Source organism: Nothoprocta perdicaria, unplaced genomic scaffold (assembly GCF_003342845.1).
Source record: "Nothoprocta perdicaria isolate Ctin4 unplaced genomic scaffold, notPer1 scaffold_67, whole genome shotgun sequence".
Lineage (NCBI taxonomy): Eukaryota > Metazoa > Chordata > Aves > Tinamiformes > Tinamidae > Nothoprocta > Nothoprocta perdicaria.
The window spans coordinates 1369333-1386330 of record NW_020455943.1 but is presented as its reverse complement, the minus strand read 5'-3'; the positions used below and the strand labels follow the sequence as shown (position 1 = coordinate 1386330).

The 16998-nt window shown below is 38.4% G+C and overlaps 1 protein-coding gene across 1 annotated transcript; it reads right to left on the bottom strand.

The window, feature by feature from the left end:
* Window positions 1-2407: 2407 nt before the first annotated feature.
* Window positions 2408-16938, bottom strand: SLC38A2 (solute carrier family 38 member 2). Its single transcript, XM_026050256.1, has 15 exons — window positions 16768-16938; window positions 16485-16566; window positions 16254-16369; window positions 13141-13214; window positions 12921-13013; window positions 12649-12730; window positions 9634-9716; window positions 8750-8808; window positions 8483-8629; window positions 7583-7662; window positions 7377-7477; window positions 6905-7029; window positions 6259-6403; window positions 6042-6139; window positions 2408-5291 (listed from the first exon to the last, which is right to left on the bottom strand). Exons 1-15 carry the CDS (start codon window positions 16884-16886, stop codon window positions 5193-5195), a joined length of 1503 nt encoding a protein of 500 aa, XP_025906041.1. The 5' UTR covers window positions 16887-16938; the 3' UTR covers window positions 2408-5192.
* Window positions 16939-16998: the final 60 nt, after the last annotated feature.

Here is a 16998-nt window from a genome sequence, read left to right as displayed (position 1 = left end):
GTGCAGTTCTGGGCTTTCCAGTATCAGGGATGTGTAGCTGCTAGAGAGGGTCCAGCAGAGAACATCTGGAACATCTCTTGTATGAGGAGAGACTGAGTTGGGCCTGTTTAGCCTGGAGAAGAGAAGGCTGAGAGGGGATCTGATTGACATATATAAGTTCATGAAGAACTTATAAGTTCATGAAGAACAAGATCACCTGGGCAGCAGAAGTAATTAGAACTAAGTTGGAACTAAACTAATTAAATTGGAACTAAGTGAAAACATAACTGTGGAAGAGTGGAAGCTCCATAGGGATTGAGAGCTGTGCTGCCCAACAAGCTGCCTTCTGAGCTCAATACCTGGGCGACCAGAGCCTCAATGTATGATCTGCTGAGATGCACCAGGTGCAGGAGTGAAGCGACTGGAGGTGAAGTGACTGGGTCTGAGCCTGGGACAGAAGAAATTTGGATAGGATGGTGGAAAAAGGTAAAACTCCAGGAACCTGGAAGAAACCTCTCAACTGCAGAGGACTCAAGTCTGAGCAATCCTCTATGGTTTATAAGCCATCTTCAAGTGATGATTAAGGGACTGGAGCATCTCGCGTATGAGGAGAGAATGAATGAGTTGCGCCTGGTCAGCCTAGAGAAAAGAAGGTTGAGAGGGGATCTGCTTAATCTGTGTAAGTACCTGAGGGGTGAATGTAGGGAGGAAGGGGCCAAGCTCTTCTCAGTGGTGGCCAGGGACAGGACAACGGGTGTAAATTGACACACAGGAAGTTCCGTCTCCAGGTGAGGAGGAACTTCTTTACTGTGAGGGTGACAGAGCCCTGGAACAGGCTGCCCAGGGATGTTGTGGAGTCTCCTTCTCTGGAAATCTTCCAAACCCACCTGGATGCCGCCCTGTGCCCCGTGCTCTGGGTGTCCTTGCTTGAGCAGGAGGGCTGGATTAGAGTGATCTCTAGAGGTCCCTTCCAACCTCAACGATTCTGTGAAGCGACAGCTTAATCCCACTCTTGTGGTGGGAAATTATATTCCAAGCATGTGATTGTAGAGACACTGTTACACAAAGCACGTTCTGGCTTTGACAAAATTCTTTGATTTTGAAATCCTTGCAACCTCCCTGATGCACCAGAAGGGGCAAGCTAGTCCTTGGGAAGAAATCACAGCTTGGAAAGAGTTCTTACAACCGCAGGCCTGCTTGTTAAATTGCTGGAGATGCCCTTTTGCAGAAAGATGGGTTTAGTCATTAAGAAGTATCCCAAGATAATGGTTTCTACACAGCTATGAAACTCCTGTGAGATGGCCGGGAAGCTACAAGCACAAAGCATCCAGCTGTGAACGCGCTTTTCAGATGTCCAACCTGCTGCTTTAGGCTCTAAGTGATGATCACCCAAAACCTCTGTCTTACATCAGCTGGCATTACACTGTGGAAATAGGTAAGTAAATGCTGAAACAGCAAACAAGCAGGTGCTCAAACAAGCAAGTTTGAGAGTGTCCTCTCAAACACATGGCTGACCACATCACCAAACATGACAAAAATGAAATACTGAGTAGCTACTCAGAGATTGCGGCAGAGGTCCCACTGGGAAAAATACCGTACGTTCAGGTAATTAAAGCAATCTCAATAGAGGTGTGCAACTTCTCTTATGGTTAATTACACCAAAAAGGCATGAAATTTTCAACTTGGGCAGGATTCTTCTACTGTGCATAGACAAGACAAACTCAATGAGTCTGTTCTCGAGGTAGACCTGTACGGTAAATACTGACATAGTACAGGTTTCTTGCAGAATTTCATGCCGTATTTTCTTTGATGTCCAGTTCAGTTTGCACTGCTCTGGCAACTGAAAGAAACAACCTACCCCAAACAACTAACTTTTCTTCTAAGGCTCATACACGCCTTAGGCATGAAATTAAAGCTATAATTTTATCAGCTTCATTAAAAAAAAAAAAATCCCAAGTATGTCACTCTGATGGAAACAAACACACACCACACACGCTGCCATTTAGGATTACCTATTTATTTCAGTTAAAACAAACGTACAATGTTTCATTGAAACTGTTGCACTCCCTGCCAACAACTGTAGCTGGACTGTTGGCCTCTGACAGTACAGTGGCTATTTACATATGTACAGGGGTGTACCGTAGGATGCCTGAAGCTGATGGCCTAACGCATACGCGAGAGCACAAGGGTTCTTACGTCACGGCCTTCAGGAAATTGTAACATCCATGGTAAATCTTACATGAGAATCATACATGAACTCGAACAATGCTTTATGGACCCAAGTGACTCCTGTGTTTACTGCAACATATACATTTGTAATAAATACAATCTTAGTGTTTTTATTTTTTTACACACCTTAGGTGTAAACACATTATTTCCACTTTGTAAGCACTACATTTTGTTGTAAAAGAACCTTTCCTTTGACATTTCTGATACAGATGTACAACATGAACAACTCATTGAAATGACGCAATAATCGATGAGAGAGGAATATATACACATATCCCAAATCCCAAACCTACATTATATACACTATACTTACAGTATATACACACATACAGTTTTATGTACACAGACTATCATAAATATTGAAAAATAGGCTTAGTTTTAATGGATTAATGCTTTATAAATAACATGTTACACTTATGACTGAAATACCATGGAAGACAGTAATGTCTAACTGAGGTGACAAAACAGTGGTTTAATACTGAAGCTGCTCTTTCAGGTGGTTTGTTATTTAGGCAACTTTTAAGCAGACAGGTGTGGACAATTATTCTTATATTGGAAATCAGCCCAGCCAAGTGGAACTCAACTGCAGCAGCTGGAGAGTCAGCCATCACATATGATACACCATGTAAAAGCCACAAGTTGCTACATTAAGAGAATTAAGTGACACATATGACACAGCACGAGGAGCTGTCACCACAAAACCTTCCTCCTCTTTGGCTGCCAAGAAGGGCTGTGCAGTAGCTGCTCACCTACCCCTCTTCCTCCTGCATGGTTACTGAGAGGAGGGAGGCTGTTTCTCACTCCCCTTTTAGTGCTGGCAAGGGAAGTGCTTCATCCCTTGTGCTACAAATTGCTCAAAGGTAGAGAACATTTTAATCCTCTCCCACCTTTACAGGTACGCAGAGGGAAGAGGAAAAGCTGCCGAGTGCCGAGGCGCGTGCCGAGCACACCCGTACACAGGTCAGGTATCACGGTGCCAAGTACCTGAGGCAGAGAGTACCTAGGAGCTCTAGTCAGTGCTGACTCCAGGACTGTTAGTTGCCAGTTGAGTACCACTGGACTAAAGATACGAACCAGATGAGGAATCTAACTTCTCATTATAGCTAAATATTACAGAAATAGTGACCTGTAGCATTAGTCATGCAGAAATATTGATACAAAATATTCTCACCTTTTTCATAGATTCTAAATGGCTGGGCAGAGATTGACATTACCTGACAAAGAGTGACTATAATTTAGGTTGGTTCCTGATTGATTCTAGAAGAGCAAAACATCTCAGGAGCTGTTTAACAAATGGATTACATGCCCTTACTTATTCCCTGTGACACAACTACTAAGCAGATCTTGTAAATCATATTTTTAGAAAGAACATTTTAAGCTAGATGAAGACAGCTGACCACATTGCCATGACTATTTCATTAATAATCTCTACCTAGGCTCTCGTACTCAATATCGTCATGTCTGAGAACCTCTTATAAGCCAAGTATGCCGTTATAAAAGTGTTATTTCTCTTCAACCTGGGATAAGAATGAAGGAGTAAACATGCAAGAGAAATGAAACAGCTAATCACAACCATACAGCACCTGTTTTATTAGCTAGCTAGCGAGGGTTCATATGAAACCTACTATTTCTGAAGCAAACAAGTATGAGATGACTACCCAGCCTATGAGGTTATCTTTAGTACTACTATACAGTATAAATTGCAAGAGGAATCCCAGTTGTGTATGTGAAGAGAGTTGGTACCAAGCATGGTGCAGTTATTTTGTGGATTTGACTTATAAACAAAATAGTCAAGTAATTCATAATCCAATAACGGATGAGTAATTTGAGAAATACTGTACAGTTTTTGAATATTATACAACTAGTAAACTACATTAGTAGTTTAACAAAAATTTTCTTATGGCATGTTCCAAGACAGATTGGGCAGAAAAAAACACCAAATAGAGCTACAACTGACAGTGGACCTTATAAACGGATACAGAAGACTCCAGGAGGGAGTTCTGTATTAATGGCATGATGTGCTCCAGTGCCATTCAGGTTGTATTTGCAATTGAAAGAAATCAAAAACAAAAACAAAAAACCCCCAAACCCTGTTTCACCCAATTGCACTATTGAGTACCTCAAGAAGGGAAATGTCAACACCGTCTTTATAGGTTCTACATTAACTATACTTTTCTCAAATCTACCCATTCTGAATTGTTTTTAAAGCTTGAAAATTTGAGCTTCCCTACCATTTTCAGAAACTAAGATAAATTGTAGTTACTCACGTAAACTGAGTAAAGATATTGAGAATTATTTTCACTACACTTCAAGTTAAGTGAATTCTATCGAAAGCATTTGTAACGAAGAGGTTTTCGACTTAAATTGGTTGTTCTTTTTCTGTTTTGGTCATTACTTTTTAAAATAAGACTTTCTAATTCTGCCTCTACAGAAAGGCATGTTATATATAATTTAGGACACCGATTAAATATTTTTGAGAGCTTTGTGTTATTCCTTCTCTTTAGAAAAATGTTTCTTAAAGTCAAAATAGTGCTTTTGAGGTCCATAAGAATTTTTGGTACAAAAAATAATAGTGTTTCTCTCTCTCATTGGTTAGTCAAACACTTTGTTGTAAATTACGAGTTATTTCTCACATCAAATGGTTCCATTAGGCACATTCAAGTAAAATAACAAAATATCCAAGTAACAATGACAAAAGCCAAACATGGCTTGATAAAAGTCTACAGAGAGTTCTGTCCATTCTCTGGAATGGAATAAAATTGTCACTTCCTTCAGCCAGACACTCCTGTGGCTTGATGTTAATATCCATTTCCATCATGCAGAATAGTTTCTTAAAGACAAGGTTCAGGTATTCTACAGTCAGAAGAACCAGCAACAAAGAATCTGCATTTTAAAGGAAGCTGAATAGCTCATTTTCACTCTCGGTAGGTATCTGAGTGAACACTGGCATTTGAAGTGGAGTTTTACAGATTAAACCAGGACAATTAATGGCCATCAGATGCATCATTGTGGGTCCAATCTAAAATAATCAGTGTCATACACCCAGTCATCACAAGTATACCACTCAGAAAGAAGAGTGCAGCCTGGAAAGAGAAAAAGTAAAACACTTCAGTTTCCGCCACTGAATCTACAACATCATGCCCAGTGTGGCACAAATCCCAGCCCTGTGCTTAAAATTTCAATTGCTCAGCAAGGAAGGAACGACTAGCAAAAAAGGACAAAGATCACAGTAAAGAATAAAGAGATAGCAATCTTCTTCAGACTTGGAATCCTTCTCATATTTTCAAATAAATACATTTGTTTTTTATAGAGCAGACCTCATCCTCAGCTGAGGGAAACGAATGCAGTTCTGCTGACAGGAGCAAGGCTCTGCCCCTCTGCACTGGCTGGACTCGGAGCCAGTGCATCTCAGATCAGTAAGGGCACCAATATAGTCAGGACGAGCCAAAATGATCAAAGGGAGGTCAGCTCTTAGAGGGTAAGTTAGAAAACAATCTTGAAAAAAAAAAAATTAAGTGACAACCACAAGACTCTCTTGTATGATATCTATTGGAAATCGGTTCAAATCTGGTTGTAGTGAGCAAAAGAATGACTTCAATGTAGCTGAAGCGGCCCCAGCTGTGGCTGGGGTGGAAGTGAGCAAACCTTATTAGGATGTTCTCAGTTTGGAATACATATGAAACTAATATCTTAATTAAGATAATATTAAGTGTCAATTCACTGGTAACACTCATCAGGATTTCCAAAGTCTTAGGTTAGTTAAGGAAAGAAACTGAATTTCTTGCTCTGAATTAAAGAATAAGTATAACCATTATATATTTGTCTATACATACCCCAATTTTCTGCACTGACTTCATTGGTTCCTTCTTGACTAGTTTGATATAAAATGCAGATGGGAGTATGAAGATCAGCATGGCAGCAGCAGATGCACCTGTATTTGAAAAGCACAAAAATACTATTTTTTACCAACAGGTATGCTTAGCTTTACTAACTTGTAGTTGAATTTTCTCAGATTTCAAAGAAGCTCTGATCTTCTATGCAAATACTTACCAATGAATCCAAAGATGTCCCGAATGGTAGGGACAAAGATAACAAGCACGTTGGTGAACGTCAGAAGAGCAACTGTAATCGCACAGTGACGCCACCATCTGAACTCTTTTCCTGCCCACAGCAGCTGGGTAATAGAACTGCGGATCTGTTAAAAGAAGGAAGAGAGGGAGGAAAAATAAAGAGGGAAAGAAAGAGAGAATTTAGTCTTCTCATTGCAGTTAGTCTATTTTCGTTATCTCTACTAAAAAAAAAAAAGGATACTGCTCAATAACATATAGGTAATTGGCCAAAATTCACTTATAGCGTACAAGTGTCAGTCAGCAGGTTTTCATTAGCAAGTTGATAACAACAGTACAAGGGCTTCTAGAATTAATGAGCTGACCCATCCCTGCAATTCAGTCATGTTAGAAATACAGTGTAACCAAACCCATTTGAATTTACTGCTTTAAATGTCACATATTTATATAATTCATTTCAACTGATGACATACAAATATTTCATCCAGCTTAGAAAGACTTTTTTTTTTCAGCTAGGGGAAAAAAATCTACTTATTAATTAATGGTAGTTGCCAAATCCGTAGGTGCAGAAGGACAGAAGTTAACAATAAAATACAGCAGTAAGACTTAAAAAAAAAAATGTTACTTACTGGGAAAATAACTACAGGTACAGTTAGGGTTACAGCCATAAGTACTGCGAGCCGTACGATGAGAAGAAGAACATCAGCACCCAGATAAGCTGAGTAGGTATGAAGCAATTCTGGTTCAACGTTTCCTATAATGAAAACAGTAGTTTAGGCAAATGCAGGTAACCTACTTCTCAAGCAGCTATTACGTCTCCTGAAAATTTTAAGTGTATTTTGCAGTTTTAGCAACATGAACTGAAAATTTCTCAGCTTCTGTAAGGATGTCTTATTTCAAAGAGGGGTAACTTGCAGACATTGAATCCACTCCAATTTAATTCTACTACTCATTTCCTTTTGAGTCTGTATTTATAAAAAATACTGATATATACAGTGTGCATTCAGAATTCAATGCATGTTTGCTCTAACTTAAAAAAATAGCACTGGGGTTCTGTATAGCTTAACTCATTTAGAAGAGAACAGGGAAAGTAATATTCACCATAAAATGTCAAGTATCCAAAGAGAGCAGCCAATAAATACATGAGAAACATGGCAAAAAAAGAAACGTAGGACACATTCATCATTCTTTTACGGCTTCGGCTGTTTGATAAAATAAGAGAGGAAGAGAAACATTGTTAGCAGTGAGAAGATAATTATTTTACAGCACTTATTTGTATAGCCAAATTAGAAACATGTCCAACATACCTTTTCAGTTCTTCATAAATAGGAAGAATTGCAGGATGGCAGACGAAAGAAAATGTTAGGATTGGGACAGCATAGACAGTCTGAAAAACAAAAATATGCTTTTTAGATATCTCAATGAACATAATCAGGTTTTAAAGAACTCATCAGAAATTTCTTATTTTTTGACTTAGATATCTCCTTCGGCTCTTCATAAAGAATAGCTGAAACTAACTGAAACTCTGGCAGATGTTTAAATAACATTTCATGGATTTCACCTTTTTTTTTTTTTTTGAAGCTCAAATCCTGAGGTATCAAATACTCTCAACTCTCCCTGAAGTCCACTCTGGACTGAATGTACTCTGTATTTCTATGGAGACACTCTGCATCTGAATCCTTATTGCCTGATCCTGCTGTTGGTTATCGCAAAAACTTCTTTCTCACACATGGAGATTCAGCACTGTAATTGCAAGCATCCTGAGAGGCAAAAATCTGGGACTGGGAACTTAAGAGCCTCACCCAAAACCCAGCACGCATTTTCCATCCACACCCTCACACCATTTATCTTCTTCTGCCACCTACTTATTTATTATTGTTTTTTCTTTTTCCCCCAATGCTTTTCTATACTCCCTGAATGGAACTACTGTGCTATACATAAACCTTGAGAAATGCTGTGCCGAGGAATCTTACAGCATGTGCTTACTGCCATTCATGTGAGGCAGGCATGAAGCTCCTCTAAACTGCATGCACTTAGAGCACAGAAATACTCAGCCTGCAGGAGATGCCCAGTGCCTATTTCTACTGGAACAGAAAGCATTACCACATTCCCAGCTTACATCAGAATGGAAAAAATGACCTAGTTTGTACCCCACGTATATTCTCTTCTACTTATCTTCAACAGAAAGGCCATTTTTAGTCAGTTACCTGTGAATTGAAAATGAAGTACTTTGGTTTGCATATGTCATCAGTTGTTATGTTTTCATCTATTAAAGGTACCAGTGTTGAATTTACAGTCACGTTCATGATGTCACTGTCCATAGGACAAGGAATCTGAAACATCTTCCAGATTACCTAGAAATAAGAACATAACATAGGTTTATCTAATACAGTATGTGAAAACTTCCAGAAACTGTTTTTCATTTCACTTGAAATGTTGTGTTATAATCATTGAAAGATTACAATCATACTTACAACAATCAGGAAGAAGACCATGCAAAGTAAGGAAAAACCACTGGTATAGCCCAAATATCCTGTATTGAAGAAACAGAAAAAATAAAATCTAAGGTGAACAGGAATATATTTATGGTGCAACAACATTATGACAGATTTCTTCTTTGAAGTGATCCTTCAGTACTGCCATTTTCTCTGTTTTTAAAAATAAGTAGTTAATTATTCATTTGCTTTCTGCTAATCTCAAACTGCTCATCTCTGCAAGCTTCCAGACCTACTAGGCAGCATGGTCTGTGCTTCATTTCTTAACTGTAGAATGTAGTAACTCAAGGAAGTAAGTCACACTGCAACTCTTGGTTATGTTTAAGATTGCACTACAGTATTCTTTAAACAGATGATCTGTTATCTGAATAATTCACACATGTCACTGAATTTAAAGTCATTTCAGATAAGGCAGATAAGGCATCTGGTGACTGTTTATTTACATTTCAAAGACAATTTAACTGCACAGTGCCAGTATCCAGGTCCAACATTCTTGTGAGACTGTTACGAAGCAGCTAATTACAACTCTAAGGGACTTTATTTAATGACTGGTGATACTATTTCACTACTATCCAAAGAGGAAATAAATTAAACTACCCAGACTAAAGGTAGTTCTGATCCTTGCTCTAGAGCTGTTTGATTAGTTGTCCTTTTGTGTTCAACAAACATATTTGTAACCTGAAGAGATACTCGTCTCAACACTTTTTTTAAAAGAGATTAATTACCTAAACATTGATGAGTCAGTAGAGACAGCTGTTGATTCACACAGCACTGCAGGACCCCAACATCTTACCAACCCTTTTTCCCCCTGTATTTTCTGTATTTTCAATATGGTTTTACTTTGATTGTACTTCATGGCTTACCTAAATTTTTCAGTAAGGACAGAGGAAGAATGAGAATGATGGACACCATCAGCACCAGGTAGTCACCATTAAGGTACCATTCTCTGTAGGAAAAACGTAGTATAGGTGAGTAATCAAAACATTTAAAACTATGACATCTGTAGCTTACTCCTCACTTACACTCTCCTATAACATGCGCCTATTTTAAGAAATACAGTGTCTGGTGTGTGCAACTTACTCTATGAACCTAAAACCCTTCAGCTGCTTTCCCATCTCACCCCCAAACTGCATTGTGCCTTTCCTTTAGTGTCCTTTTCTAAAAGAAGCATCTGAAGTCGGAAAACAAGAAGGTAAGGGGCTGATCAAAAAACAACCAACTGAGATCAATAACATAAAGGTATTATTTAAAAAAAGAAAAAATAAACTTGGTTCAGTGTTGGTTCCCATTTTTTCAGATGTATTAAAATTTTGCAGGGCCCCAGCAGGGTGGTGATCCACTTTTAATGATAATACAGTTCTGTTGGGTGCTCTGTGAGTGAACTTCAAGAAAAACAGGTGGGGGCTGGAGTTAAGGCGGTAGCTCAGCCTACTAGCTGAGGAAACCTCAACTGATATGGGGATGGAGGAGGTCTACTAGGGACAGGCTCAGTCCCTTATGATACAGAAACTGTGTTAGGTTTTCATCATTTAGATCATTCTTGTTTATTCCACTATAAAGAAGCAATATTTTTTTTTCTTTTTTGTTGATTAATAGAGACTTTTGGAGTGTTATAGGATCATCTCCATTCAAAAATCAATGTAAATGTGATGTAACTTCATTGAAGTAATGGAAAAGCTGAACTGAACATTGGATAGTGGCAGGGTAACCAGTTTCTTCACCTGAACATGCAGGTATAGCCCCAGTAATACTTAAGTATTTATCCCAAATAACAATAAATGCAGTTGAATGATAAATAAAAAGCATGTATTTCAAAGTAGATTGCATACTACTTAAATAAATGAAGAGTATTTAACGGTGCTATTGGAAACTGGGGCATTCAAACTCAATTGTTGAATTCTAAGTCTGTATACAGTAAGTGGAAACTTGAAATAACTTTTAACAGACTTGCTTTGAGAAGTTGGTGATCTCTTTTCCAGGTTTACTTGGAATAGCTCAATTTAAAAAATGTATTTTAGAGATTTCAGATGTGTAAGACATTAACGTGATATTCCTTTCCTGGCTAGCTTCACTGTCCTCCTTTTCATAAGAAAAGGGATTAGTTGCAAACTTAAAGGAAGCCAGATTTCAGCACCATCACATCCGACACAGCCACAGTAATGTGCAATGTCTGTGTGCATGGATCACATCAGGGTAATAAGAACTTTCAGACTTCTCTGTGCTGAACAGCAAAGAATGGGAACTCAACAGCGTAAATGAATATAGAGTGTCTTAAAAATCATTATGTGAATTTTAATAATTGAGCTAATATTTGTTATACTGCTACACAAATTCAAAATATTTTCTCCCATTTAAGCATTATTTTGGGATATTTGAAGAGGTGTAAATGCTTACATTTTAGGCACCAGGCTGCCAGAATGGAATCCATGTCAATGGTAGTCATCCAGACTACCCCATGCAATATATGGAGTCAGATACCTTAAAATAGGGTCCACAGTTGCCGGTACACTGAGAAAAGATTTACTTTAAGTCAGCATACAGTCACCTCTTGAATCACAGCTGATTTTGAATTCTCTGAAGAGGACAGTTAAAAATTACTCGACTCCAAGCCCCCTCATTAATATTACCTACTGCAGGGACTTAAGTCTTGAGAAGTGGAAAATAAGGACTTGAATTCAGCCAGAGAAAGGAAATACACCATCTCGGGAGGGGAAAAAAAAATCATAAACACTATATAGTAAAACAAATAGGGCAGGTGCTTTTTTCCTTTAAATCCATTGTTTAAATTAAGAAGATACGTAGCACCATCTTCTATACAGTAATTATCATCAAACTGTAAGAACACCAAATGTCTTGAACCCCTTGGGGAACACAGGCAGAAAAATGCCTACCTTCTGAACTCAGGCTTAGGCGTGAGTTGGAGTCTTGAGTTGCTCAGCCCTCTCAAGACTGGGCCACTTCAGGACAAGGCACAGAAGTACAACTCTGAAGGGTGAGATTTATAGCACTTAACTCTATCCATCTGAACTGGGGCATCTTGTTTTAGATAGCTGTTTTGACACACCCTCACAGTACAGAGTGATTCGATAAATGGCTCTTGCGAGATGCCCAAAACAGGTGTCTGAGTCGGGTGCACTAAACCGACCACTGGGGACAGTCACCTCTCTCCACTGATTAGAGAGACTAGATAACTCATTTGAAGGAAGTATCTAACTTTCATGCTATTATGGTGGCTCAAATGAACCCAATCCAAGGAACCAACTTTTAAAATCAAACAGGAAAGCCCCTACAGAGATCAGGCGTTACTGAGGCTAAATGAAAACATGTAACACTATTGAAATGAAAAAAGTAACACTATTACTTTGGTCTTGGGCACCTGAACTCTTGCTCAAGTCCAGTGTTTACACCCCATGACCCTTTCCAAAAGCTATCTTTTAAGATCCTCATTAGGGAACTGTATTTTATATTCAAGAAATTCCCACAATATTAACATCAAAAAAAAAACCCCAAAATTATCAGCCCAGACTAGTTGGAATCATTAAAAAAAAAAAAAAAAAATCAAAACACCACAATCGTATTTACCTTCCATTACTGAGAGTCTGTACTGAGTGGTATATTCATCAGCACTTACCTGACACACTTTAAAGAGCAGTTTTCTGTAATATGATGCAGTACCTGTATTTTTCTACCCTTTTTTCCCAGGACATGCTGGACTTAAGTCAGATGGACCACTCTGGGAAGGGCAAGCTTACTGTATCTCTGTCTGAGTTAAGAAGCTACCCTATGGTGTATCGAACGTGGTCTTCACGTAAAAATGTATACAGTCTCCAAATTTCTTTCTCCTAATAGTGTCTCTGATGAGGCGTTCTAACACCTACCCTGTGTTCTCTTCGATGTTCATAAATGTCTTGATGACCAATGGTAACTCATATTTCACTATGAAGAGGTAGCTTGACATAGCTGTAGGTGAATAACATCATAGATCATTACAAATATAGAATATGGTACAAGATGCAAGAATCACATAACATGTTTCATAACTTCACTTGAACACAAGCAGTTAATGAACACATGTTGTGTGAAAAAAAGGCTCCAAGAATAGGGAGTAATTATTACTGAAACAGAGGCATTTCTTAAATCTTATCCTCACCTCCAATGTTCTGCATTGTAATTGATCCAGAAGCAGCAAGTTTTCCAGCCATACCAAATGCCTTCATTCCTAATTGTTCATATAATAAAGAGCCTAAAGAAAAGAAAATAAAAGCCATTATATCCTTTATATCACTATAGAATCATATATCCAGGGGTACTCTACACAGATATAGCAAGAAATTATCAGTATTTGTTTGAAAAATAATCTTCTGTATTACCTCCTTCATTAGCAGTCTTCAAAAGGAGATGCACTGAATACAAAGAAAATATTGAGACAAATAGCAGGAGTATCCTAAGGGAGAGAGGAAAAAAAAAAGTTAAATTTAATAATCACGAATGGCTCACCATAATCGTATTATGCAAAGTTACTATTTTAGGACAAAAATGGTAAAACTCAACATTAAAATAAATGTGTATTAAAAATATAATGTAAAAAAAAAAAGCATATTCTAAGGCTATTTGAAAGAGTTTTGAAAACACAGTTACTGCCTATTTAGAAAGACTTATACTAAAATTCACTTGACAGGCACACAGAAGTATCTGAATGTAGGATTAAATAATGTTTATTTTTAGTATAAAGTGACATAAGCATTGATAAGAATCAGGTCATTATAGTTGGACCTATTTAACACACCTTATCTAACAAATTAATAATAGAAACGGTTTAGTGTGAAGGCAAGAAACTACTTCTATTCTCTTCCTCTGATAGTTCAGTAGTAACGTCTCTCTCAAACAGCAGAGCTGTGACTAAATAGGCAAGGGAACATTCTCTTCATCTTTTAAAATTTAAACTCGTGTGACTTTTTTTTTAATGCAATACCAAACGGTGAAATTCTTTAAAGAACGGATTTAAAATTAAGGTATGTTAAGAGTTGAGTATGTTCGAAATCAAAGAGAAGTATATATTGATTTTAAGAAAAAAAATGCTTTGCTCAAGAACTCCTCTTCATGTATGCTTACATGGGAATTGCCAGCGGCTTGTCTATATTTCCTACAGGGTTTGTGTGAGATTGTGTTATTATTTCCAGACACACATTTTTACAATGTCTAAAATACAAATCGCTCAAGTGTACCACAACATCTGCACTTCCTGGAGCAGCACGCTAGGGGGGACTGCTCTTCACAGCTGAAGAACACAGAGGGAACCTATGGTCCATCATACACACACACACACACACACACACACACACACACACACACACACACACTCCTTCTTGTAATAATAAAAACATCCTGCTTATAGAGGAGTAAACCTAATAAAAAACACATCTGCTCAAAAATGTGAAACTCAGTTTATTGAATTCCCAGTTTCTATTTCTCTTTGTATGATTTTGCAGGTTTGTGAAAGCAGTATATGCAGCCTGAAAACCGGAAATAAAGAACATTCGAGAACAGCTTCACAAGCCTGTAGAAGTAATCTAGGAAATCTGTCTTACTGTGTCTGTGGCAGTGTGCAAAAGAACACAAATATACCTCTGTATTTGTGAAAGATGCATATTAAGGAGGATATAATTCAGCAATCTACCAGAAACAGTAGAATTAAATGTTTATGGATTGCATTTCATTTAAATAGTACCGCTTCTGGATATTCATCTAAACTCCTCTAGAAGCTCACTTGGGTTCTGGCTTCCAAACCACAGCACTCATCCATTTAGCAGACCTCACAGACAAGCCAACTCATAGAGTCGTCTCGGAATTTACTCTCATAATCCACTACATCCAGGTTTCAATCTGTAGCCTAATTATTGAAAAGATGCCTGTCCTGCCACTATGCTACTCCAAATTATGAACCCTCAGTATGATCAGTGATTAGTATTTCCACTTTCCCCCATCTGAACTATAGTAACTACACTTAAGTTTTAAATAACAGCAAACTAATTTTCCTTTAAATCAATTTTAATGAAAATACATTAAAATGCAGTATCTGGAAAATATAAGTAAGCACATCTGAACAAATCACTTTAGCACCTGATTGTTGAAAGATATTTTTGAACATTTGGGGGGGGGGGGGGGGAGAGAGAAGGAAGGAACACCAAAATTAGAAGGAAAACTGTTCAAATATCAATTAAACTTTCTTTTTTCTCTCTCATTTACCACTCCCCCTTCAGAGATTCTGTAACATGCATTATATGCAGGCTATCCTACGCCTTTTGCAGAACAACTTTAGAACATGAAATTGGTGTGTGAAAGGGTGAAGTAACTATTTCTATACTTAATTTATGTTAAGTTGTTCATAGTTCAGTATCATTTAAGTAATTCAAAGTCTTACCAAAAAAAAAGCCAAAAACCCAAATATTTAAAATAAAATCTTTCAGACCAAAACTTTATTTATTAGTGGTTTCCAATGAAAATGAAACATCAACCCAGCATGTTGGGAAATACCTGAAAAGGAATCTGACCTACAGCAGTCTGGAAATCTAGCAACAGAGTAAACTAAATTTTGAAGATAAACGCTACTGTTCATTTGTTCTCGAACATTCAGTACGTTTACCTATTTCCAGGATGAAACACAAAGTTCATTTAAACATATCAAGGGATCTCACTAGTGCCAGTCCTATGGTGTGCGGGCTGTGCTGCACATAACTGTTTACTTGCGTCATTTCCAATTCTGCTACCGTGGCCTTGCCCCGCACTCCAAGGGTTTTACCAGTACGGATACATCAATAAAGACTGCGGATACTGATAATTCCCCTTAGTCCCTTGCTGAGACCCAGCTGTTTTTACACACGCAGCTGAAACCAGCCCCACAAATTGAGTCAAGTACAGAGGCAGAATGCATTTTTCGTTGATTTTTGTTATACCTCTGCAGGAATAACTGTATCAACCTTTCACAGGAACCTTTCATAGTACTTTCATAATAGATAAGGCCAGGCTTGCAACAGATAAATAAAAGAAAAATCTAGAAAGATAAGGATTATTTTAATTTGCTACTATTTTTTTTTTCTTTCTTATGACTACTGCCACAAATGATGGCAGGAAATTTCACTTAATTCAAGTCAGTGAGCTCTGAGAGCAAAACAAATACAGATTTCAGGCTGCCATCTCTCTCTCCCACTTGTATAATAACTGTTTTTTTCTTTTTAATAACAACTACAGCTTAACACAGTAAACGAAAATTCACTGTAAATTGCCAGGTATCTGCTTAATTCATATATTTCTTTCTGCCCATGTCACAATATTCGTTAAAAACATTCAGTGAGTACAACAACACAAACATTCTGTGCCTATAGCAATGAGTGACAATTTTGTAAAGGTCAAGTTTTACCTCAAATATTTATCAAGTATCAGTTACAAAGCAGAAGGCTTTTTTGATGAACCAAAAGATACTTACACAAAAAGAGCAATTCCAGTGTTAGCCATGGCATAAGAAAGACCAAGGATGCCACTACCCACAATAGCATTGCTCAGATTAAATACTGACATTCCAAAGGAAGTAGTACCAGGATGCTGAGAAAAGGGAGATAGGTAATAATTATTATAAAGTTATCACTTATTTCAGAATTAAAGCAAACATTTTCCATTTGGCAAGAAAGCAAGTGTTTAGCACTATGATAATACTTACATACTGAGTTTCATATTTCTTCTTTCCAGCATTAGAGTCAAGTAAGAAATTTTGGTTTTCTGGATCAATATCTGCATACCGGCTGTAAGGAAATGTTCATTTTTAACAATCAAGTCGTGTGAATTGCCTTTAGTGTTTTTATCCAATTTGGGCAGCCCAGCAGACCTCCCTCCCGTCCCCCGTCTCTGCTGGCTGCTGCCCGCGTTGTGCGCGTTCCCTCCCGCACTCATTTCCGCCACCCGCGACGCGTGTCAACACCGCAGGCTCGCGGCGCGCGGCTGACCTCTTCATGGCGGCCGGCTTGGTGGGGTACGGGTAGCTGAAATCGTTGCTGTTGGAGCTGTAGCTGCTGCTGTCCTCGTCGGGGGAGATGTTGAACTTGCCCATCTCGGCGTGGCTCATGGCGACGCTGGGGACGCGGCCGCTCTTTTGTCCTTGGCGGCCGGGCTCGCGGCGCCTGCGGAGGAGGCGGCGACGTCAGTGCCGCAGCGGGCGCCGCGCGAGCCGCGGCCCG